This window comes from Callorhinus ursinus, unplaced genomic scaffold, assembly GCF_003265705.2.
Source record: "Callorhinus ursinus isolate GAN/ISIS: 27379988/994484 unplaced genomic scaffold, GSC_fseal_2.0 scaffold67, whole genome shotgun sequence".
NCBI classification, from domain to species: Eukaryota; Metazoa; Chordata; class Mammalia; order Carnivora; family Otariidae; genus Callorhinus; species Callorhinus ursinus.
Window position 1 is genome coordinate 2,308,353 of NW_027397129.1, and position 25,851 is coordinate 2,334,203.

Below are 25,851 nucleotides of genomic sequence, written 5' to 3' on the forward strand. Positions count from 1 at the left end.
CCCTTTTATTATTTTCATGATGGCTGGTACAGTGTAATTTACATACAGTAATGTGTGATTTGATGTGGATATTGACCTACCATCAATAACAACCTATGCTTCTCTAGCAGTGAGAAAGAATTTTCATTAATCTAGCACTGTTTTGTGACCATGAATTTTTAGGTGTAATCAGAGAAAAGGAATGAAGCTTTTCCTCCACATAGGAATGAAACCTATTGGATTGATCTGAACCATATTCATAAGCTACACATATTACAGTGTGCTTTACACAATAGTCTTTTAATGGTTGCATAGTGAATTAATGAAATTGAATGTTTACAATTCTAACACCCTAAAAATCTGTGAGTTTGACTATAAAATAAAGCCTGATCTGTCATCACAAATTGCATTAAACATTGCATATACCATGGTCTGTGTGTTTTAGAATGAGAACTATGTTATTACAGGTGTTTGAGCATATTCCTTTGATAAAGTTTATGAAAGGGAACAGTGCCTGCTGAGAAATGATCAGTGAGTTTGAACAATTTTATTCCCACCCAACCCATTACAGGATATACAGGTATTTGGCAATATATTTTATGAAGATCCAAAGGAATGCATAGCAATAAATCATTGTCACTGAGTTTTCTTAATACATGACAAAATAGCAAATACTGATTTGAAGAATAGTGTCAGAGAATTGTGATTGTGTAGAATTCTTTTCATAGTTGTTCCTGAAATTGCCTTACAGCTTGAGGGGTATTTTGTCCCACTAGGAAACTGTTTATTCCCTTTGGCTTATAATCTTAAGTTATCTGCCCATCTGGTGGCATAGTGTCTATATTTACTTTCTCTGATGATAGCTTCCGCACCCAGTGTTTTCAAATATGTGAAAACGGATAAAATATCTTTTAGAGTTTATTTATGTTCAGTTATTTGCATTACCTTTGGAACATTTGTTTTTTCTTGTAATTTTCTAACTTCCCCTTAGATTTAAACATTTTTCAAATGTATTAACAAATATGCATTTTAATATAATCATCATAATGAAAATAGCTGACTCTGGACAATACTACAAATTAGGAATAGAAAGCACTTTCTGAATTATGGGTGTTAATAACTCTTTAAAGATCCTTTATTTAACTTATTAAAAGCTTGGCAAAACAGCCAACATTACATAGAAAATTAATATAAAAGTAGATGTAGATCAATACTTTTAGAACATTTTGCATTGGACTACCTATGAAAAATGGAATAATGAGGACTTTTTTATAATGCATTAATATGAACAGGACTTAAAATTGTGAGTACATATCATAATCCAACATATGGGTAGTATTATTAAACCAGGGTTGTTTAATACTGGTATTTTAAATTTGTTTACTTTAACTTTTAAATGCATAAATCATTTAAGAAGACTTTAGTACATTTTACATAGAAGAGAAAATGATAAATTCAGTGATGTCCATTTTTATATTTTCTTTTAAAATCTTGTTCAGCAATTTGAATTAACAGCAACCATATCCAAGCTCATTTAACTAAGTTGGTACCATAAATATTAAGTGACATTGATTTTTTAATTATATAATATTAGCCTCAAAACACAATTTAAACTTAAGGTGGATCCAATATTATATCTCATAATAGAGGCCTAAAAATGAAAGTATATTATTTTTAAAGAACAAAATATAACAGCAAATACTGACTCAAGTCTCTGAAGTATTGTTTTATTCAGAGAAAATATTATAGGCTTGAAGGTGGAATAAATGAGGACTCCTTATGTTGGCATTTATGTTATATGACATATGAAACTCCACCAATGCAATGCATTTTCTCATTTAAATGATGTGTTTTAAATTATAAAACCAATGTTTATATAAAATAATTAGAAATTGTTACTGGACATGTAGTTATAAAAGTATATGAAATCTAGCAGCAGAGTCTAGGCACACTAAATGGATTTCTTTTTTTAATTAGAATTTGTTTTAAAGATTTTATTCATTTGAGAGAGAGAGCGAGAAAGAGAACAAGCAAGGGGAGAGGGAGAGGGAGAGGGAGAAACAGACTCCCTGCTGAGCTGGGAGCCCAACATGGGGGCTCGATCCCAGGACCCTGGGATCATGAACTGAGCTGAAGGCAGATGCTTAACCATTTGAGCCACCCAGGCACCCCATAATTAAATGGATTTCTTAATAGAAAGCTTAACTTTCTTCCATTTTAAGAAATTTTTTAAAGATTTTATTTACTTGAGAGAGAGAAAGAATGAGCGGGGCGGGGTGGTAGAGGGAGAGAGAGAAGCTGACTCCGTGCTGAGCAGGGAGCCTGACATCGGTCTTGATCCCGGGACCCTGAGATCATGACCTGAGCTGAAGGCAGACGCTTAACTGACTGAGCCACCTAGGCACCCCTATTTTAAAACATCTTATATACATTTTGTATTTTTTATAGTTTAAAAATCTTGAAGTAAATATATATAAATATTTGTCATTTGACATATTTTTATTTTGATTTATATGAATTAATGAAAGGGCTTGGACATGTACTAGAGTTTTATATACTTCTCTTATTATTATGGGACTATTACTAAAGCAATTGCAATGTACCATGAAAGATGCTGGTATCTCACTACCATTAAGATGAGGGTAAAAATACAAACTCCAAGTAAACAAGCAGGGAAGGTGATAATTTTCAAAAAGCCAAGGATAATGCCAGGTAATAATGTGAGTATAAAATAGTTCCAATTTTCCTTGTAGTGAAGGGGAAAACAAGTTTTGAGAGACATAGCTGTTATCTGATGAATGATAGTGCATCTACTTTTCAGGGAAAACATTCTTCATAATTCTGAACTCAGATTTTTGTTTTGTGGTTCCTTTTTAAAAAGATTTTATTTATGTATTTGACACAGAGGGACACAGCAAGAGGGGGAACACAAGCAAGGGGAGTGGGAGAGGGAGAAGCAGGCTTCCCACGGAGCAGGGAGCCTGACATGGGGCTCGATCCCAGGACTCTGGGATCATGACCTGAGCGGAAGGTAGATGCTTAATGACTGAGCCACCCAGGCGCCCCATGTTTTGTGGTTCTTTAAATAAGGGATATTGAACAACACAGTAGAGTGAGTCTTTGATGGTTTTTTATAAAGTAGACAGGATTTCTATGAATGTGCATTTCCTGCATAGTGCCTTGAGTTAAAAAAAAATCAAGGTGTTTCTCCAAAGACCCAGCGTAATAATACTGGTATGCAGCTTTCCAGTAATCTAACCTCCTACCGAGATGTACTTGAGAAATGTCCCTGAGGCTCTCCCCCAGGAATATCTGTCATCTCAGCTGGACTTTTTATAGGGGCTAGGTAGCTGAGAATTCACAATTAAGATGCCAGCTAGCACCTGGAGTGCAGGTATGTTGTGTGGTTGGTTCAAAGAAGATGTGTGCTCTAGATAACAGTGTTTGCTCTATGACCCCAGCTGTTCAGCTGCTGTTAGATAATGGACAGCTAATTTGGGGAGATTTCCCACCTTGTCAGCAAAGCTATAGGTGTATAACCTCTCACATCAGTCAGTTTAAACCTGAAAATCATCTGTTGTGATGGAATCCATAAAGGCAGAATATAGAAGGCAGTATAATGTTATAGTGTACTTGGAAAAACTAAATTAGCTTCAGGTGAGATAGGCTGGTGGTCTGTCATATGAACACGAAACTCAAGACATTATATAACCAGAATCAACCAAGTTTCTATTTACGTCTTTTCTGCAGCATGTAGTATTACTGAGTATATGAAGATTGAGTCCAGTTCTATTTGGAGGATACTACCTGGGTACTGAGGACTGCTCTTGGTTTTTTATGGGACAAGGTGCTTACCACCCTTAATATGAGTTTTGAAGAGAGGTTCTTGGAGATCATTTCTTAAATTGTTCCAGTCAACATTAATTCATCAAAAAGTATTGAAGACTGTATATTAAACTGGAATGTTAGAGTTTTTTAAAAATTGAGTTATGAATTTCTATATGTGAATTAGTAATTGTCAAAGTTTAAGAATACTCTGAAATGGATCTAGCACTAAAATTTACTAAGCATTAATGAATTTTTGTTTGATATAGAAAACGCCTAGGAATTTTGTAGTGTTGTTGAGGTCAGCATTATAAACATCAGTTAAAGTGACAAAATCTTTTTTTTTTTCTTTAGAGAGGGAGGGGAGAGATTGAGTGGTGGAAGGGCAGAGGGAGAAAGAGAACCTTTTTTATTTTAAGATTTTATTTCTTTATCAGAGAGCACACAAGCAGGGGGAGCAGCAGGCAGAGGGAGAAGCAGACTCCCTGCTGAGCAAGGGGCCCCATGAGGGACTTGATCCCAGGATCCTGGGATCATGACCTGGGCCGAAAGTAGACGCTTAGCCAAGGACACGTACTCAGATGCCTGAGCCACCCAGGCATCCCGGGAGAGAGAAGATCCTGGGATCATGACCTGGGCCAAAAGCAGACGCTTAGCCAAGGACACGTACTCAGATGCCTGAGCCACCCAGGCATCCCGGGAGAGAGAAGATCCTGGGATCATGACCTGGGCCGAAAGCAGACGCTTAGCCAAGGACACGTACTCGGATGCCTGAGCCACCCAGGCATCCTGGGAGAGAGAAGAATCTTAAGCAGGCTCCATGCCTAGTGTGGAGCCTGTTGTGGGGCTGGATCTCAAAACTCTGAGATCATACCTGAGCCCAAATCAAGAGCCAGACACTTAACCAACTGAACCACCCACGTGCCCCAAAATGAAAAAAAAATCTTTTAATTGTAAGTGGTATGGGACATTGACCTGGGGGTATTCTCTGACCTTATGGCATATTTTGTACCTAAAAAACAAAAAACCAAAACGTTGCTGTCATTTTATTTGCTTATCATTACTTTCTCCTATGGACAGAGTGCAGGATATGCTGTGTTGGAGTTGTTATTTTTCATTAATTTTAATTTCTGTTATTTTTGAATTGTTTATAAATTACAGTAATGGTTTTACATGTTGAAATCATTTGTCTAAATTTCCTGATAACAAAAGTTTGATGCATGCATTTACTTTAGTGCATTTATCAGCTCTTTCAAATGATCTTGGAAAATAGGAGTAATAGAAGTTAAGAACAGAGTTATAGAAGACTTAATTTTGACTGGCAAGAACAAATTATATATGTATACTGATTTTTCTAATGTGGCTGGGGATTTCTATAACATTGATATGAGAGATCTAGATAAATATGAATTATCAAATAGTACTGTGGAGATATAAACAACATGCTCTATGTATACTGTGGAGCTATATATAAGCATGATATTGGACTTTTTTGTTTGTGAGCTCACAACAGATTTGAGATTCCATGATCAACTATTTTATAAACCTTTATGTATTCTTTGTATTAGAGAGCTCACCATCTGTTCATGATTTTTGGCTCTGATTCTTGTATGTATGATTTGGAGTTACCTTTCACATTCCTTTTTCATCACATTTGTCCATTTTCTTTTTTTTTTAAAGATTTATTTGAGAAAGAGAGAGAGCAAGCAAGTAAGAGAGCACATGAGCAGGAGGGGCAGAGGGAGATGAAAAGAGACTCTCAAGCAGACTCTGCATTGAGCGCAGAGCCTGACGCAAGGCTCCAGCCCTTGACCATGAGATCATTATTTGAGCTGAAACCAAGATTTGGACTCTTAACCAATTGTGCCACCAAGGCACCCCGTTCATTTTCTTATTTACTATATCTCTTGTGTAGTTTTTATCTTTTTTAAAGTTTTTATTTAAATTCCAGTTAGCTAACATATAGTATAATAGTATATATAGTAGTATATATAGTATAATATTAGTTTCAGGTGAATAATACAGTGATTCAACACTTCCATACATCACCCAGTGCTCAGCACAACAAGTGCATTCCTTAACCCCCTTCACCTATTGAACCCTTTCCTATACACACCTCATTTCTGGTAACCATCAGTTTGTTCTCTGTAGTTAAGAGTCTGTTTCTTGGTTTGCCTCTTTCTCTTTTTCCCCCCCTCACTCATTTGTTTCCTAAATTTCACATTTTGTTTCCTAAATTTCACATATGAGTGAAATCATATGATATTTGTCTTTCTGTGACTGACTTATTTCCCTTAGCATAGTACACTCTAGCTCCATCCATGTCATTGCAAATGGCAAGATTTCATTCTATTGGATGGGTGAGTAATATTCCATTGTAATATATATACACCATTGGCATCCATTACCATAGTAAATGTGTATCCATTCCCTCACTTTAAATCTGCTGGTGTCTTCAGGTCTAAAATGAGTCTCTTGTAGGCAGCATATACATGGGTCTTGTTTTTTTATCCATTTTGATACCCTTTGTCTTTTGATTGGAGCATTTAGTCCATTTGCATTCAGAGTGTTTTTTTTAATTTTTTTTTAATTTATTAGAGAGAGAGAGAATGAGAGATAGCATGAGAGGGAAGAGGGTCAGAGGGAGAAGCAGACTCCCTGCTGAGCAGGGAGCCCGATGTGGGACTCGATCCCAGGACTCCAGGATCATGACCTGAGCCAAAGGCAGTCGCTTAACCAGCTGAGCCACCCAGGTGCCCCCAGAGTGATTATTGATAAATATAAATTTAGTGCCATTGTGTTACCTGTAAAGTTGGTTTTTCTGGTGATGTTTTCTGTTCCATTCTAGTATTTGTTGCTTTTGGTCTTTTTTCCCCAAGGAATTCCCTTTATGATTTCTTGCAGGGTTGGTTTAGTGGTCATGAACCCCTTTAGTGTTTGTTTTTCTGGGAAACTATCTCTCCTTGCATTCTGTGTGGCAGCCTTGCTGGATAAAGTATTCTTGGCTGCATATTTTTTGACTTCATCATGTTGAATATATCATGACACTTTCTTCTGGCCTGCTACATTTCTGTGGACAGATCTGTTGCGAATCTGATCTGACTTTCCTTCTAGGTTAAGGACTTTTTTCCCTTGCTGCTTTCCAGATTCTTTCCTTGTCTGTGTATTTTGTGAATTTGACTATAGTATATCTTCTTGATTGCCGGCTTTTGTTGAATTTAATGGGAGTTCTCTGTAGTTCTTTGATTTCAGTGTCTCTTTCCTTCCCCAGATTAGGGAACTTTTTAGATACAAATTTGCTGAAATGAACATTGTACTCTTTTTTTCTCTTCTTCTTGAACTCCTATGATATGAATGTTAGTATACTTTAAAGAGTCACTAAGTTCCCTAAGTCTACATTTGTGATCCAATACCTTTCTTTCCCTTTTTTTTTCAGCTTCATTATTTTCCATAACTTTATCTTCTGTATCATTGATTCGTTTTTGCTTCGTATATCCTCATTGTCATTGCATGCAGCCAGTTCTGCATCTTGGTTGTAGCATTTTTTATTTCAGTCTGACTCGTTTTTAGTTTTTCAAATATCTCTGCAATAAGGGATTGTCTAATGTTTTCTATGATTTTCTCAAACCCAGTTAGTATCTTTATTATTATTGTTTTAAAATCTGGTTCGGACATCTTAGTTGTATCTGTATTGATAAAATCCCTGGCTGTGACTTCTTCCTGTTTTTTCTTTTCTAGTGAACTCCTTAGTCTTGTCATTTTGTCTGGGTCATTGTTTTTTTCTGGGATTGTTAGGATATCCTGTTATATTTCTGGTCCTGAGAGTAATGGCTATATTAAGCAGAGGTCTGGGGGGCCAGAGCGGGGAAAGGAAGCTAGATCCTGGTTTTGTTTTGGTCTGCTTGTTAAAGGAAGCTAGATCTTTAAAAACATTTTTTTTTGAAAAAGGAAGCTAGGTCTTATTTCCCTTAGAGCTGATCCTTTGCAGTACTCATTGATCAGTAGACTTGGAACATTGGAGGGGTTTGTACTAGTCTTTTGTGGGTGGGATTTGTTGTGCTGATTCTTGGGTGGCCTTTCCCTGATAGCTTGTACCTTCGTGGCAAAAGTGGGTGGGGCTTGTATGCAGCTCTGGCCTCCACTGGGTGGCGCTGATTTGCTCACTGAAGTGGGTTGGTGCTGATGTGGGGTTGAGGGGGTAAGGAATGGCATTGGTCTGCTATCTTATAACCAGAGAGGAATTTCATGCCCACCACTCCTCAGGAAGCCCTCAAAGAAGAGCTGACGATCACCCCTCTTATGTCCCTGGCCTCCACCAGATCCCTGCTTTCATTCTGTGTGTGTCCAAGCTGTTTGCCTGCTTTGTGGCATAGTACTCTTGCATTTTATCCCAGGTATGTGGCTGAGTTTCAGAACTCTAAATTTTAGAGATCCACATGATGAAGACCCACACTGATCCTCTCGGGGAGGGTCTTATGTTGTGGCCAGTGCTGGTTTGTCCCAGAAATCACTCACGTGACCATGCAGTGGTTTGGGTTTGGAGTGTATGGTAAAGTACAGCAGAAAGCACCAAGGTTTGCTGTCCTCAGCTCAAGTCTCTGTTCCTATGCTACAGAACAGGGCAGCATGTTGGTGCCACCAGTTTCCTGCCCCCTACCCGAGGGGCCATGCTGCCTCTCCCAAATGCTCTTCAAGCAGGGGAAATGTTTCTCCCTGTGCCACCCAGGGGATCCTCATACCATGCTGCCCACTCCCTGGTCTCTGTCCTCCTTCCCCTCTTGAGCACCTCCAGGCACAACCTTGCTAGGCACAACCCTGTGGATGGTGTGGACCTCCTAAACATTAGACTTTTCAGTCTGCTGTTTATAAAAACTTGTAGTCAGCCCCTCTCCTTTTCCCAGTCAGTTGTTTTGAGGAAAAGTGTTTCCTGTGCAATTCCCTGAACACACTTTCACTTTCTCTCTCTTTCTCTCTCACTCCTCTCTCCGTGATCAAGGCTCCCTCCCCTTTGTAGCACCTTTGGTTCTTTTCTCTCCTCAGTCAACTCTCTGCAGCTCCTACCTTCTATGATGTGACCGTTTTTCTACTTCTAATTGTGCAGTTTTGCTCTCAGTCCTCTGATCGATTTCATGGGTCTTCAAAATGATTTGATATTTAGCTGTGTTTGAGGGATGAGGCATGCCAAGGGTCCCCATACTCCTCTGCCATCTTGTTTCCTCTATACCACATCTTCTTTATCCATTCATCAGTCGATGGATATTTGGGCTGTTTTCATAATTTGGCTATTATAGATAATGCTTTTATAAACATTGGGGTGCATGTATCCCTTTGAATTAGTATTTTTGTATTCTTTGGGTAAATACCTGGTAGTGTAATGGCTGGATCATAGGGTAGTTGTATTTTTAATTTTTTGACCATACTCCTTACTGTTTCCCACAGTGGCTATACCAGTTTGCATTTTCAGTGCACGAGTGTTCCTTTTTGTTGCGTAGTTATTACATTTTCATTGTCAGTACTCCAGTATAGGCCTCAACTGTATTTGGAGATGTGAGTTGATAGAGGGACTGATTGGTCCAGCAAATAGAGTTCACTGGGTTTATTTAAAATTCAGGAAGCCAAAGTGAATAAGGCAAAGCAGAAAAGCATAGAAGAGTTAAGGAAGTTAGTGGGAAGTGTAGAGGAGGGAAAAATTTTACTGGACCCTCTCAGGTTCCCTGACTGGCTCTGAAAATTAAACTGATGATCATTAACTTGAAAAAAACAAATATACTTCATTAAATGTTTACATATACATGGGTACCTTTACAAGAGAATGAAGACCCAAATGAGTGACCAGAGCAGGAAGTTTTTGTATTTTTTATACAAAGAAACAGCAAGTTTGTAAAGAATTGACAAGACAAAGGGTTTTGGGGTAGGGGTAGTACCCAATGAAGAAGTAACAAGGAGGATAAGGGTAGTTTAACAAGCTTTTTCATATAGCCTTCTAGGCCCAAATTCCCTGTCTCTGGTGATAAGACTATCTTCCCTCCTCTTGGTACAGGAAGGGTACCTGTCACATGGGAGATCTAGCTTCTGCTTTCAGAGAAGAAGGGTAGGTGAGTGAATGAGGTTTTTCCTGATTCCTTCATTTTAAGCTTTTTAATATTTTAAAGACTGATTAAAGATATTTAATATTTTAAAGACTCACTCCCTAAGGTGCCATATTTTTGTGTAGTGTGTCCTGAACTCCATCAGAAGCAATCTTAAAGGTCACAGTGTTCCCGTGTTGGGCAGCTGTCGCCACCTCTTCAGCCCATGAAGTTCTTCTCTTGGGCACTGTGCGTCTTCCCCAGCGCAAGCCCGCTCTCTTGATATCTGCAAAATGGCTGATAATTTGGATGAGTTTATTGAAGAGTGAAAAGCCAAACTGGCCAAAGACAAAGCACAATTGGAAAGTGATCCACCTTACATGGAAATGAGGGGAAAGACATCAGAGAAGCTTTCTGAAAAGAGTAAAATATTAATCTCCGTGGCTAAGGAAAACATACCACCAAACTGTCAACAGACCAGGAGTTCTTTGTACAACATATTGATTCAACAATCCTATACATTACTCATTGCTTACCACGATAAGCAACAACATTATTGCAGTATTACTGACTCTATTCCGTATGCTGTATTTTTCATCTTTGTGACTTGTTTTTAACTGGAAGTTTGGATTTTTATCTATTTCACCCATCCCCCTCATTTACTTCGCCTCTGGAAACCACCAGTTCAGTTTGCTGTATTTGAGTCTGGTTTCTGTTTGTTTCATTTTTTCAATTCACATGTAAGGGAAATTGTATGGTATTTGTCTTTCTCTGACTTATTTCACTTATCAGAATGCCCTTTAGATCCATCCATGTTGTGGCAAGTGGCAAGATCTTACTCTTTATTATGGCTGAGTAATATTCCACTCCATATATGTAACCATATCTTCTTTTTTTTTTAAGATTTTATTTTTATTTATTTAATTGACAGAGAGAGAGATAGTGTGAGAGGGAACACAAGCAGGGGGAGTGGGAGAGGGAGGAGCAGGCTTCCAGCTGAGCAGGTAGCCCGATGTGGGGCTCTATCCCAGGACCCTGAGATCACAACCTGAGGTGAAGGCAGACGCTTAACAACTGAGCCACCAGGCGCCCCTGTAACCATATCTTCTTTATGTGTTTGCTATTGATGGACACTGGGTTGCTTCCGTATCTTGTTATTGTAAATAATGTTACAGTGAACTTGGGGGTGATATATCTTTTCAAAATAATGTTTTTGTTTGGTTAAATAAAAAAAAAAAAGAAGCAATCTTAAAGTTGCCGGCCAATTCATTCATGCTGGATAAGGAAGCACATGAGGGTAACTAAGGACTGTTATTCCCAAATTAATGTTGAATGGCTCCATTTTTTTTCCAGGGGCTTTCTAATATTTGTATTTTGTATCATACCAAATGTCAGTTAACAATTTCTTTATTTTTTCAGGTGGGTGTTTACAGTTCTATATGTCTACAATACACAGTAATGCGTTACAGTATGATATCGCTCTATATCAATGCTAAACAAGTAACATTTATTGGTATATGGGAAGCAGAAAGAAAGTATATTCTTGGACATATCTACATGTTTTATTTAAGGTTTCCCTTGCATTGGTGGTGGAATTCACAATAAATATTAAAAAAACCCTTACTGTTATTGATTTCACTTCTGAATATACACATTGATGACATTTTTATAAATTTGAACATTTATCTGATACTCCTTCATGAAGCAAAATAACCAAAACAATACTCATAATGCTAATTGATTTTTTTTTAATATTAGATATTGGTAATACAGGTGAATTAGAGGTGTGTAAGGATTGAGAAATGCTGGATTCCAGGGGTGCCTGGGTGGCTCAGTCAGCTAAGCATCTGCCTTTGGCTCAGTTCTTGACCTACAGGTCCTGGGATCGCTCCCCACATCAGGCTCCCTGCTGCACAGGGAGTCTGGGAGTCTGCTTCTCCCTTTCCCTCTTCCCCTTCTCTCCATCCCCCACTCGTGCTTGCTCTCTCTCTCTCAAATAAATAAAAATCTTAAAAAAAAAAGTGAGAGAGAAAAATGCTGGATTCCGGTCATGTTTTTGCCATTAACAAGCTATGACACAAGATGTATAACTAAAATTTTTTAGTTTCTTTATTTGTAAAATAAAGGAGCTGAAATGAGGTAGCATGATTTCATGACCAGTAAAGCTATTCTTATCATGGCCTGTTCTTTCATGGAGGTTTGTTTTTAAAATGAAGACAAAACAGTGTTGTTAATTTAAATTGTTAATGTTTGTTATGTTTTTTAACTTTTCCAATTGTGAACAGGAAATCTGGGCAATTTTGAAGAAGGCCAAAGTTACTTCAGCAATTAAAACATTTTGCTTTTTTTCAAAAGAATTTATATGTTCTGAAAGACTTATCAAGCATAAATGTATATATTTTAGGAGTAGCAATATTTCTAGATTTGTCTGAAAATGAATTCAGGCCAGGTCAAATATGGTAGAAGGCTAATATCTCTTGGGAACTTTATACTGTATTATAGTCCTATAAAATAGGTTTTATCTATGTGCATGTACATGTTTATCACTTTTATTTTGTTATCTGATTTAGATTGTTTATGTCACTGTAGAAGAGAACAAATCATGAGTATGTTTGGCTTAATGTTTCTTTTTTTTTTTAAGATTTTATTTATTTGACAGAGAGAGACACAGCGAGAGAGGGAACACAAGCAGGGGGAGTGGGAGAGGGAGAAGCAGGCTCCCCACTGAGCGGGGAGCCAGATATGGGGCCCAATCCCAGGACCCTGGGATCATGACCTGATCCGAAGGCAGACGCTTAACGACTGAGTCACCCAGGTGCCCCTGGCTTAATATTTCTCAGATAAGCCTTAACAGTTTCCAAGTTGTTTAATGTGATGTTATTTAAGATTTGACTATTCGGGGTGCCTGGGTTGCTCAGTCATTTAAGTGGCTGCTTTTGGCTCTGGTCATGATCCTGGGATGGAGCCCAGGAGCTTGCTTCTCCCTCTCCCCAGCTTGTGCTCTCTTGCTCTCTCACTCTCAAATAAATAAATAAAATCCTAAAAAAAACAAAGATTTTGACTATTCATTGTTCAATGATTATGTTTTGAAAAAAAATTGTTAAAGTTGGATATATTAAGATATTTAACCATGGCTAACACGTGCATGTGTGCACACAGATACACACATAATTTCCATTGTGTCTTTCTCAGTTTTAGGGGAAAGGGATTTTAAATTATATAAAAATAAGAAAAGACCAGAGTGGTTACCATTACAGATTACATTCTTTTTAAAAATTTTTTTATTGTTATGTTAATCACCATATACAGATTACATTCTGAGACAACAAAATATTTGAACTTGTTAAGAGTTTTTTGATATCCACAATGAGGATCCAAAGAAATTGTTCTTTTTAGTTTCGGTGCAGTTATCCTGTACAAAAAAAAAATATATATATATATATATATATTTGTGAGCATTAAATTTCTTTGATTTTTTTTTTTTATGCAGCAATCACACTCTATAATGAGTCTTTAATTCTATGTTTTTGGGACTGCAACTCATAGGTGGGAAGGACTGTTAACATTCTTGTTGTTCAGTCATCAAATAGCAATTACCCTTCAACTCTCCTTATCCCTGTTACCATGAAAGAAAATTCATTTAACCTCTCTGCAACTCACTGTAATATGCAAATTGGCTTGGGAAAAAAGTAAATGTATGGGTGGTATTTGCTAATATCTCTCTTTTCTTTCTTATATTCAAAGAACTTCTTACTTTATTTGCAACAGTTAAACTTGATGTCAACTCTGTTTAATTTTCAGGGTTTATAGATTAGGAATGTGATTTCCTAGAGTAAATTCATTTTAACAAAATTCCACTAAACTAAAATTAACTGGATGTCCAATGGAGTGCATAGGACAGAATTTTAATGTATTACTTAGCTTAGGAAAATAAGCCAATACAGTTTTCTTGTGGAAGTTAACATTTTATTATAAGTTTGACTGGTGATATTACTAAGAAGGTGACTTTAGTAAGTGTCCTAATATGTTTGCAATTTCAAATATATGAAGAGAATTTGAAATATGACTAGCTTTTGCTTGAATATTTGCAATGTTCTTTCCCCTTCTCTTTGATTGAAGACTCAATTTTCATTTTCATTCACATTATTTGCAAATTTTATTTTCATCATTACTGTGGGATAAGATGATCTCTCATGTGTTTCTAACAATAACTTTTGAAGGGGGATGGGGAAGAAAATATTCTTTGTTCTATAACCTGTTGATAAATTTAATAGATTTGGATTTAAGCCATTTTGACCATCTCCAAAGTAATTTTGAGATCTTAAATTGATTTTATTTATTTATTTATTTTTTTTTAAAGATTTATTTATTTATTTGAGAGAGAGCACAAGAGAGGGGGTTGGGTCAGAGGGAGAAGCAGGCTCCCTGCTGAGCAGGGAGCCTGATGTGGGACTCGATTCTGGAACTCTGGGATCATGACCCGAGCCGAAGGCAGTCGCTTAACCAACTGAGCCACCCAGGTGCCCGAGATCTTAAATTGATTTTAATGAATAAGGAATTTTTATCTTTTGAGAGAGAATTTTTATTTTCCCTCAGGAGATTTTTATATGTAATTCAGACATTTACAATTTGTTCTAAACGTGTAAGAAGTTTGTTTTTATGTAATGTAAACAACTAGAAAGAGAACACATTTCCTCTTTTGTGAGGAACTCTTAGAAAATGTGTGAGTACTGTGAAATAGCAGAACCTTCCTAGTGAGACCTGATAGAGAGAATAAATGCAGCCAGGTAAAACCCTTTTTAAGTTAATAACAGAGTATAGAGAGAAAGATGGAATTTTTTTTTGGTGTTTTCAAAGGAAATTATAGTCTAGCTCAACATTGAAGTCTAAACCATGGAGAGGCAGAGCTGGAAAATTAACATAGTCTGCCTTTCTATAAATCAGGTGAAATAAGTGGTCAGTGAATGTCATATGCACAGATGTCTGCAAATGGCAGTACTACATCTAATAATTAAAATTGGGCAGAGATAGTTTATGTACTAATCTACTATGATGAATATTTACAAGGACATTCAAGTGCTCAAGTCTATCATATTTACTTTCATGTAGACAAATCTAAGTGGATATGTATGTTTTTATTGAATTAAGGCCAAGACAGTCATAGCATATACAAGTCCATGTTTTTGTTTTTAACATTTTATTTTTTAATAGATGTATATATTGATAGTGGAATTATTTATGAAGTTGATTTCATTGAACAAATATCCTTTAAAAATGTTAAAAATACTTCTTCTTGGCTACTGTTTGGAGATTATTGATTCATGGACTAAATGTATGATAATGTTTGCTTTGGGTAGTACATTGGTCTTTATCACCTTGGTGCTCTTTTTCTTTCTCATAAGTGCATATAACTAAAGTTTGGTTTTAATTGCATTAAAAAACATTACTTTGGAAACATTGATATTAAAATGAGGTGTTTCTCAAACTGAGAGTTGCTGGAGGGGAGGTGGGTGGGGGGATGGGGTAACGGATGATGGGCATTAAGGAGGGTACTGAACACTGGGTGTTGTATGCAACTGATGAATCACTAAATTCTACCTCTGAAACTAATAATACAGTATATGTTAATTAAATTGATTTTAAGTTAAAAAATAAAATGAGATGTTTCCTGCTATTAAAATGTGTACACACTATTTACAATCATCTTTAATGTCTCTACAACCCTTGGAATTAGTTGTTTCATGTCTTGTAATTTTACCATTCTGAATTCCCTCAAGAAACTCCAAGCTATCATTCATTTTATTGATATTCCAGTGATTTGGGTTGTAGTATTACACATGGGAATAGGACGCCATTAGAGAGAAATAAAATCCTTTGTACAGAACAGGTAACTCTTTATATTAGCCTTTAGCACTGCACAAACTGATAAAGGGATGACATGACTAATATTGGACTCCTTCACATGAGACCAACTGCCTTTAAAGCTTATGGGACTCAGGATGGAACTTTGTAATTTTAGCATTAACCCTTTTGAAAGACCTACATGAATCTGGACAATCTATTCATCAATATAAGTGCAGTCACTATTTCTTATTATGTCTGTAATGTGTAGAATGTACTGAACTCATCCACCCACTAAGTCTTTGCTTTTAAGTTATATTTATATGAACTGTAACTAAATAATTCCATCTCTGAATCTCCAATTTATATATCGAAGGTTGAAGTTTTGGGAAATTGTGAAGGGTTCTCCTTTACTTGTATGTGTGAGAGAGCAGAATTTCATTCTGTCATACAATAGGTACATTTATAGAGTTTTCCTTACTTTTTTTTGACCTGTAGAGCTAGAAGTGGGGAGAATCTTGCTTTCTCTTGGAATCCTCTATTTATTAAATGTTTTTTCCCCCTTTAATCATGCTGATTAGTATAAGTGGGACCTTTAAAAAACAAGGACCTCAGAAGTTGTGGAGGCTTGGGATAGATTTCTGTTTTAAATCTTAATATATTTTGATATAATTCCTTGTCAGGATTATGCATGAACTATAAATAGATGCACTGTCTCCATACTCCCTTTCCTCTTACCATTGTAATTTCCATGTCTGCTCCAATGTGAATTAGCCAGCACTAAATATAATGAAAAATAAATATATGCAAAGTTGAATAGTAACAAGTTAAACATGTGAGGTAATATGAGTATCAAATATTAATGTATTTTAAAAATTTCAAAAAATTATTTAATCTCTACACCAAATGTGGGGCTCAAACTCATGACCCTGAGATCAAGTGTTGCATGCTTTTCCAACTGAGCCAGCTAGGCACCCCATCAAATATTTAAATTATGAAATCTTTTTTTTTAAAATCCATCAATGGAAAAAGTCTAGTGTCTGTTTAGATTCCTCTACATATTTCATAGCAATTAAACTGCTTTTCAATAAATGAATGATGAAATGTTATTAAGTTTTTATATTATTGAAAATGAGTCTTTTATGCCTAAAATTCATACTATAATTTGGACTAGAACATTCAAAGAGCAATGAAGTTTTTGGTTTTTAACACATTCAGAAGTTTAATACAGGCTTCACTATGTTGTTTCATGTACATTATTTCATTTAATAGTCACAAAGACCATACGGGGTATAGGTACTATTTTCATCCCTATTTTGAGGATGACAAAATAGACTCAGAGAGTTTAAGTAATTGATCAAAAATAACACAACTAGAATATGGTAGAGTTGCGATTGGATCCTAGATCTGTCTTTTTCTAAAACTTATACATTTGAACATGCCACTATGAGGTCTTACAGCATGTTCCATTGATGGATGGTGGGATATTTTTCTGATCTTTGAATAAGCTTGAGGAAGGGTCTTTAATTTTTAATTTCTTGAGCAGGGGACTAGATGTTGGACTCCCTGATGGATATAGCCACACCTTTTATACTTAAGTTCAGAAGATACTGCCCTATTGCATGTTTGTTCTCTTGCTCCCCAGATAATCTTCCTGGCTTTTTCATTCTTCAGATCTAATCCTGACCTCTTGCTCACTTATAAATGAATCGTCCTGACTGGTCTTTCTACTCTTTTTGTTTGTTGGTTTATTTGTTACACCTGGCACCCTCACAAGTAATGGCAACAAACATTATCTTATACGTATAGTGTGTCAAGACAACTCTTTGACTTAGGTAACTTAATAACATAAAATCATCAATATGTTAATATCTAAAATGTGAGATTGTAAACTAGCTCATCCAAAAAAATAAACAGTATAAGCTACATTCTGGCCTTACTCTTTTCAATAAGCTGCCTTATCTAAATCTCATTTGGAAGTTTTAGTTGGAGTCTCCAGATTCCTTTCCTTAACAGTATTTAGTAGATTTCTTATAAAGCTTAGAACTTTAAAATTCAATAAAAGCATGGACTGAAAATACTTATCACGCCTAAATGAATGAAGTAAGCTGTTAAATAAAGCAGAGCATATGTTTGTGTGTTTAGACATAGATATAATATAGATGTAAGATATATATATATACACACATGTATATAGGATAGACAGATAGATAGATAGAATCTCAATGCAGTTCTGGAACTAACCACTAATTCTTCTTCAGTGAAATATTGGTGGAGCCATAAGTAGATGTTTTTATAGAAAATCCTTTTCTGGTCCTATTAGTAATTTCTAGTGGTATGGTTGAAATAAGTATGGGCTTTGGATTTAGACATGTGAACCCTAGAACTGATACTTGTTGAGTGATGTTTGGCAAGTTACTTTACTACTTTGCTTCTCAGTTTATCTGGAAACAGTTTTCAGAATGGCTAAAGTTAAAAAAAAATATTTGACAGAGTGAGGGGCGCCTGGGTGGCTCAGTTGGTTAAGTGTCTGACTTGATTTTGGCTCAGGTCATGATTTCAGGGTCATGAGATTGAGCGCCACATTGGACTCTGCACTGGGCATAAAGCCGGCTTAAGATTCTCTGTCTCCCTCTCCCTTTGGCCCTCCCCCACTCATGGGCACGCATGTGTGCACTCTCTCTCTCTTTAAAAAAATTTTGATAGTGTGAAATGTTGGGAAGGATTTGGATTAAGTGGAGCTATTACACTTTGCTGAAAGAATGCCAAATTGGATAACCACTTTGGAAAACAGTTTCTTAAAAAGTGAAACACATACTTAGCATGAGACTCAGGAATTCCACCCCTTGTTATTTTCCCAGTAAAACGAAAATATATACTTACACAAACACATGTGAATGTTTATAGCGTTTTATTTCATAATCATCAAAACCTGGAAACAACCAAGACATTCATCAACTGATGAATGGATAAAAAAAAACTGTGGTATATCCATACAATTAGAAGGAATGGACTACTGATAGATGCAACAAAATGGTTAATATCATAATATTTATGCTAAGTGAAAGAAGCTAGACACAAAACGTGCATACTGTATGATTCCATTTTTTTAAAATTTTTTTAAAAGATTTTATTTATTTATTTGAGAGAGAGAGAGAGAGAGAGAGAGAGAGAAACAGCATGAGAGGAGAGAAGGTCAGAGGGAGAAGCAGGCTCCCCGCTGAGCCGGGAGCCTGATGTGGGACTCGATCCCAGGACTCCGGGATCATGACCTGAGCCGAAGGCAGTCGCTTAACCAACTGAGCCACCCAGGCACCCTATAATTCCATTTTTAATGATGTTCTAGAAAAAGCAAAACTAGGGTGACACATCAGATAAATGTTGCCAGGGTGTTGGGAGTATGGAAAAGATATTGACTGTAAAAAGGAATGAGGGAATATTTTGGAGTGATGGAAATGTTGTATATCTTTTTTTATTGGAGGTTCCATGACTATACATTTGTCAGAAGGATGAATTTTACTATATGTAAATCTTATTTCAGTAAAAAAGAAAGGAAAAAAACCTTATGTTTCAGAGTGGTTATGGGAATTATAAGAGATCATTCTCCTTCCCCATTTTTTATTCTGTTTGGTTCTTTATTATCCTGTGCTGCTTCTATGTCTCTTATAAATTTAGGGTCCATGATAAATAGCAATTTCTTATTTTGGGGCTGAGAGACTACAGAAAATTTATGTCTCTATTTGCAATCTCTGAGGCAGATACTAAATCGACTCATCAACTGTATATTTATACCTCTAGATATTCCAATTAGTACAGAATAACTCAGCTGGAATTTGCATACTCTGTAAAATAACAAATATACTTGCTTGGACTAAATTCCTGATCTCTGTCCTGTGGTGGAGGGAGTTCGCAGTATGGTTGTGAGGGTGTATAAAGGAACCTTGAATTTTTAGTCTGAGTCCTGCCTGAGAAGGGCAGTGTTCCATGTCAGTGGTTCTCAAACATGATTGAGTATTAGAATCACCTGGAGGTCTCATTAAAACACAAATTGCTGTGCCACATCTTTAGAGTTACTGATTCAGTAGGTCTGGTGGGGGGTTGCTGGAGAGGGGGCAAGGATTTGTACTTCTGATAGGTTCCCAGCTGATGTTGATGTTGCTGATGCTGCTGGTTTAGGGTGATTATCTTGAGAACTACTGATTTATGCTTCTTTCAGGTGTTGTAGTATCAGAATTCTTAACCTACGTAAAGTAGCCAACATTGTTTTTAACTGCTTCATCAATTCATGACCACTTTTGTATTGGGTAAAATGAATATATATGTGTGTGTATATGTGTGTGTGTGTATATATATATATATAGAGAGAGAGAGAGACAGAGAAAGAAAGACTGGGAGAAAGAGAAAATAGCGTTTGGTTAGAGGCCACAAAGTATTTAGTGCCTGAAAGAAAAATGGTGCTGGCAAGAGAAAAAGGAAAAAAAAAAAAAAAAAAAAAGGTACGGTTAGCTGCATCCCTTCCTTTTAACCTATTGAGTGTCGTCATGCTATATAATTACTTTATCCCTTTAGTAACAGGTTCCTTTGGGACTCCCATTCTCTCTACTCTCTTTTAAGTAGAGAGCCTGAAGACTCTAACTAGGCCTCTTTTGCCCATTGGCCTAAAATATTCTGTTAAGACTTTTCACTGCCTAGTTTTTTAATAAATAAGCCCTGACTTCTCACTCTTAGGTTTCATGATTGTATCCTATTTTTTTTCAGACCAATCGTAATTTTTACTGAGTGAAACCGAAGTGTCATAAACTGAACAATTTGAGGAAGTCTGGGATGTGTGGGTGACAATTTTAAGTGAACAAATATAAATCATGTTTTTATACCACTTTCCTAGACCTAGAAAGAAATAACTAATGGTTTTAATACTGCTGGGTATAAAAAGAAGATGAGTAAAATTTAGAATCTTAAAAAAACAATTTATAAATGTTAAATTTAAGGAAATCATAGATTATTTTATCTTCCTGAATGCTGAAGCAGATACCAAGAGCTGTTTATACAGATTTATTCAGAATTCCCATTATTTTGGGGCACCTGGGTAGCTCAGTTGGTTAAGTGTCTGCCTTTGGCTCAGATCATGATCCCAGGGTCCTGGGATTGAGTCCTGCGTTAGGCTCTCTGCTCAGTGGGGAGCCTGCTTCTCCGTCTCCCTCTACCTCTCTACCCTGCTCATGCTCTCTCTTTCTTGCTCTCAAATAAAAAAATAAAATCTTTAAAAAAATAATAATTCCCATTATTTTAAGGTTGCTCTTAGGGTGTATTGTGCTTTACTGATACCTGCTGACATATTATGCTTAGAGATGATGGTCCTTCCTTTCTTCCACCACCACCCCACTGATTATGGAGAGTCTTTAGAGAAAATAGTTCATTGTGCTAGTTGATTGCATGCCTGAACTGAATAGTAGCTTGCTGCCAATTATCATTACACTGCCATATTATTTTTTTCTCATTTCCACTATGGAAATTAAAGCAGAACTTGTTTAACATTAGGTTCCATATATATTGTGGATGCAATTGGTTCTGAGTATTTGAGCCATTTTTTAAGTAGCTGAAAAGGTAGGTTGAAGCTAGATCAGAATGTTTGGTTGAGGGACTTGAAATGTGTTAGGTAGTCTAGAGATAATTTTTGGACATATGACTGGTTAAGTGCAATCTAATCCAGCTTTTTGTAAAATGAATAAAAGAAAAGAATGAAGCTGTAGAGATCCTAGTTGGAAGACCCTGGCACATTAAAGAAAAGGTAAGTGGAGCTAAACTGGAATGTTAGCAGAATCAGTGAAAGGGAAGGGAGAAGAAATGTGTGGGAGTCTTCCTAGAAGTAGAATATTCATGACTGGATGACAGAGTCAAACCAAGCTCTACATGATCAGTCTTCCAGCCTTTTATCACACTTGGGACTTCATTTCCTGCCATTTTTCCAAGCCTGCTTATTCTGCTGCAGCCACATATGTCTCCTTATAGTTCTTGGAATATATCAAGCATACTAGCTACCACTTGAGTACTCGATTGGTCCTTAATCCTTCTACTGTGAAAGTCCTCACTTCCTTGAAGACTCTGTTCAGATGCCACCTTATCAAATAATCTTCCCTGACTACACATTAAAAAAATCACATCCTGGCATTCATTATTTGATTTACCAAAGTTGAATTTTTTTCATGGCACTAAAGCACTGACATTTTATTATATACTTATCTATTTATCATATGTCTCCCTCTTTGTAGATAGTAAGCTACATGAGGGTAAAGGGTTAGTTTTGTTGCCTGTTATATCTCTATCACCTAGAACATGGCTGGTACTTAGTAGGTATCAATAAATATCTGTTAAATCAATGACAGAATAAATACAAAGGTGAAAGAGATGGGGATCAAAAAATTATGCCAGTATTTCAAGTCTGAAGGATTCAAAGGATAGAGGTGTTATTAACAGAGTATGGAAGAGTGAAAGAGGGGTTGATTGAGGGTAACAGAGACACAGGGGAAGATAAATTTGGCTTAAATATATCAGCTTAAGTATTTGATGCTGGTGAAACAACCAAAGCAGTACTGTGGAATGGGCAATCTAAAATGTGAAGAGAAGTCTGGCATTGAGGTAAAGATCTCTTGAGTCATCTTCATAGAAACAATACTTAATGTAATGGAAGAAGGAAAAAAAATGACAATCGATATAAAGACAGGATTTTCAGATTTGAAAATTAACATTTCATTTTGGATACTTAATGTTTTAAATATACAAACTTATTTCTACATATTTTTTGTTTGTTTCATAGCTGGGTTAACAACTTTGGCCATGAAGGTCTTGGACTCTTACTGGATGTGCTGGAAAAGCTTCTGGACAAGAAACAGTAAGAATAAACATGAAAAATATCACTGAAGGGGAAATTAAAAAAATTTTTAAGCACAACATAACATGTTTATTTCCCCTTTATTCAGGCAAGAAAATATAGACAAGAAGAATCAGTATAAACTTATTCAGTGCCTCAAAGCATTTATGAATAATAAGGTAAGTAATAGTAATTTTTGCCTGTCACAAAAGGTGAGAGCTTGTTCAACAGTATATGAAAGTATGAAACAGTATAGTAGGTGTTTATTCGGTTTTCAAAGGGTCTTTATGATGCAAATCATCATACGTTTCATCAAAATATTATTTAAAATATACTTTGCTTCACAATATATTTATTGGTAGGTTTTTATAATTATGGAAGCACATAAGTCTGTTGCCAAATTAGATAATACTTTTTTTTCTTTCATGGTTAAGTATTTTATGTTGAATACCATTTTTTACAGTGTTTTTATTTTATTGAAAAGGGAATTTCAAAGCTATGGTTTGACTTACTTGCTAAGAACATTATAAGGTTAAGATTTCTTTTTTATGTTTAATTAATATCAGTGAGTTAATGTACATAGAAGACATTCCTGGAAGATTGCAGAGTTTTTATGTATATGTATACCAGATGCAATATTAGAGACTTTATGAATTCTAGACAAGGGTTTTTTCCTAAAAATAATCTGCTCATGGTGCCTGAGTGACTCAGTTGGTTAAGTGTCTGACTCTTGATTTACATGCAGGTCATGATCTCAGGGTTCTGAGATGGAGCCCTGCATTGTGCTTCCTGCTCAGCACAGAGTCTGTTCGTCCCTCTCACTCCCTGCTGCCCCTCCCTCCACGCATGTGCACATGCACGCACGTGCGCTCTCTCTCTTAATTCAAAAAAATAATCTGTGCTCAAGTTATGATGTTATAGTTACTATTTCTTTTTCTTTTTTAAAAAACTATTTTTATGTTTTAAAGATTTTATTCATTTAAGAGAGAGAGAAGGAGCAGTGGGGAGAGGCAGGGGGGAGGGGTGGGAGAGAGAGAGAGAGAGAGAGAAGCAGACTCCCTGCTGAGCAGGAAGCCCAGTGTGGGGCTCCATATCGGGACCTGGAGATCATGACCTTTGCTGAAGGCAGACACTCAACTGATTGAGTGACCCAGGCACCCCTTAAATGATTTTATATATTTATTTGAGAGGGAGAGAGAGAAGATTGAGAGAATGAGTGGGAGGAGGAGCAGAGGGAGAAGTAGATTCCCTGCAGAGTGGGGAGCCCGGTGAGGGACTCCATCCCAGGACCCTGGGATCATGACCTGAGCTAAAGGCAGACACTTAACCGACTAAGCCACCTAGGTGCCCTATAGGTATTTTTTCTATAAACAGTTTTGTTACTGTATTAGACATGATTTCCTCTATATTCCTATAAGGTAAAATACCACTAATTCACTAACTGTATAATTCTCTTTAGATGGTGTTTTAATCTCAAAGTATTTAATAGAAAGAATTATAACAATAACCAAAAAACTGGCCAGATATATAGCTGTTAATATAATATATACAATCTTATCACATTAATAATGTGATAAGATTGTCTAATCTGTAAACAGTCTTTCTTAAGCATGGGATTATATATGATTGTATATATGTATATATTATGCACACATGTATCCGCAAAGGATTTTTGGCATGTGGAGTGGATGCTTGCTAGTTGACATAAGACTTTTGTATAGACTATACTAATTGCACTGTTCCTGGAAGTCTCTTCTGGAAGGATTTCTATCACTATTAATACAGAATTTCTCAACTTCTGTGCCCTTAGTGTTTTGCAACAGAATTATACAGAATCTGATCTCTTAACAAGAAAGCACTTAATGAACATTCCATCTCCACAATTCAAGATGAATCTCTTTCTTCAGTTGAGGGAAACAGAAATAATAGAACAGTATAGTACTAGAAATCAGGAGATACAGTACATGCTTAACCACTAAGTTGAGTGGCCTTTGGAAAAGCACTTGAAGTTTCTGGCTGTCAATCCCCTCATCTGTAAAATGAGCTGTTGCACCCTTTGTTCTAAATTCTTATTGACTTGCGGGCGCCTGAGTGGCTCAGTTGGTTGGGCATCTGCCTTCGGCCCAGGTCATGATCCCGGGGTCCTGGGATCGAGCCCCGCATCGGGCTCCCTGCTCCGCGGGAAGCCTGCTTCTCGCTCTCCCACTCCCCCTGCTTGTGTTCCCTCTCTCGCTGTGTCTCTGTCTGTCAAATAAATAAATAAGATCTTTAAAAAAAAATAAAAAAATAAATTCTTATTGACTTGCATTGTCAATTCTCATAGCTTAGCAGGTTACTAAATATCTATAACCAAGAGAGTCAATAGAGAAAGTCATAGTAGTGAGATTTCCTGTAGACCTTTTTCTGATAGGACATACACTGATATGTGAATACATAATTACTTTTACTTAAGAGTCTGGCAGTTTGGAAGAACATGATGGTTTGACTTATATTATTCTAAACTAAGGGTTAACCTGTAGTTAGGACATGTTAATATCTTGCATATAAATGCTCAGAACATGAATAAATGGTTAATCTTTTAAATTATAGGCATGGGAAACAATAGGCATGTAGTATACATTCAACATTTTTAAAAAAATATGTAGTGATATGTCCACTTCATGTTGGAATAAATTGTCATAAAGCATGAAACTTTCATCTGAAATTACTTAAATTTCACATTTGTTGGCTCCAAGGAATTTAGATTACCTTCTTCAAAAACTCTTCCTGGGGCGCCTGAGTGGCTCAGTCGGTTGAGTGTCTGCCTTCGGCTGGGGTCATGGTTCCAGGGTCCTGGGATCGAACCCCGCGTCGGGCTCCCTGCTCAACGGGGAGCCTGCTTCTCCCTCTCCTTCTGCTGCTGCTCCCCCGCCCTGACAAATAAAATAAATAAAACAAAACTCTTTTTCTTTATACAAAACATGTAATAATAGGATCATAATAGGATCAAAAGCAAAGCATTGCCTCTTAACTTCCATTGCTGTAATATTGCTCTTATGTTTAGATTTATGGTTTTTCATTGTTTATTTCATTTTTATTTTTAGTATGTCCCTATGTACTAGAAACTACTTTTAACTTATAAAGGAAAATTTGAAAATTTAAATAATTTTACTCTCAGTCTATTTGATTTTTAAAGCTGTTGTTTTAAGTTTGGTAATTCCATGGTAAACCTCTGTCTCTTAGTTTTACACATACATTTTTCACTTATTTTCTTTGCTATTTAGTATCTAC

The 25,851-nt window shown here is 36.4% G+C and overlaps 1 protein-coding gene across 6 annotated transcripts in view; it reads left to right on the forward strand.

The window, feature by feature from the left end:
- Positions 1–25,851, forward strand: part of DIAPH2 (diaphanous related formin 2) — a 949,436-nt gene that overhangs the window by 221,819 nt on the left and 701,766 nt on the right. For all 6 annotated transcript variants that reach the window (XM_073885915.1, XM_025876973.2, XM_073885914.1 and 3 more), the window contains 2 exons: positions 22,528–22,602; positions 22,691–22,760. In XM_073885915.1, the coding sequence (XP_073742016.1) occupies positions 22,528–22,602; positions 22,691–22,760 (145 nt within the window). The remainder of the gene's footprint in view (positions 1–22,527; positions 22,603–22,690; positions 22,761–25,851) is intronic.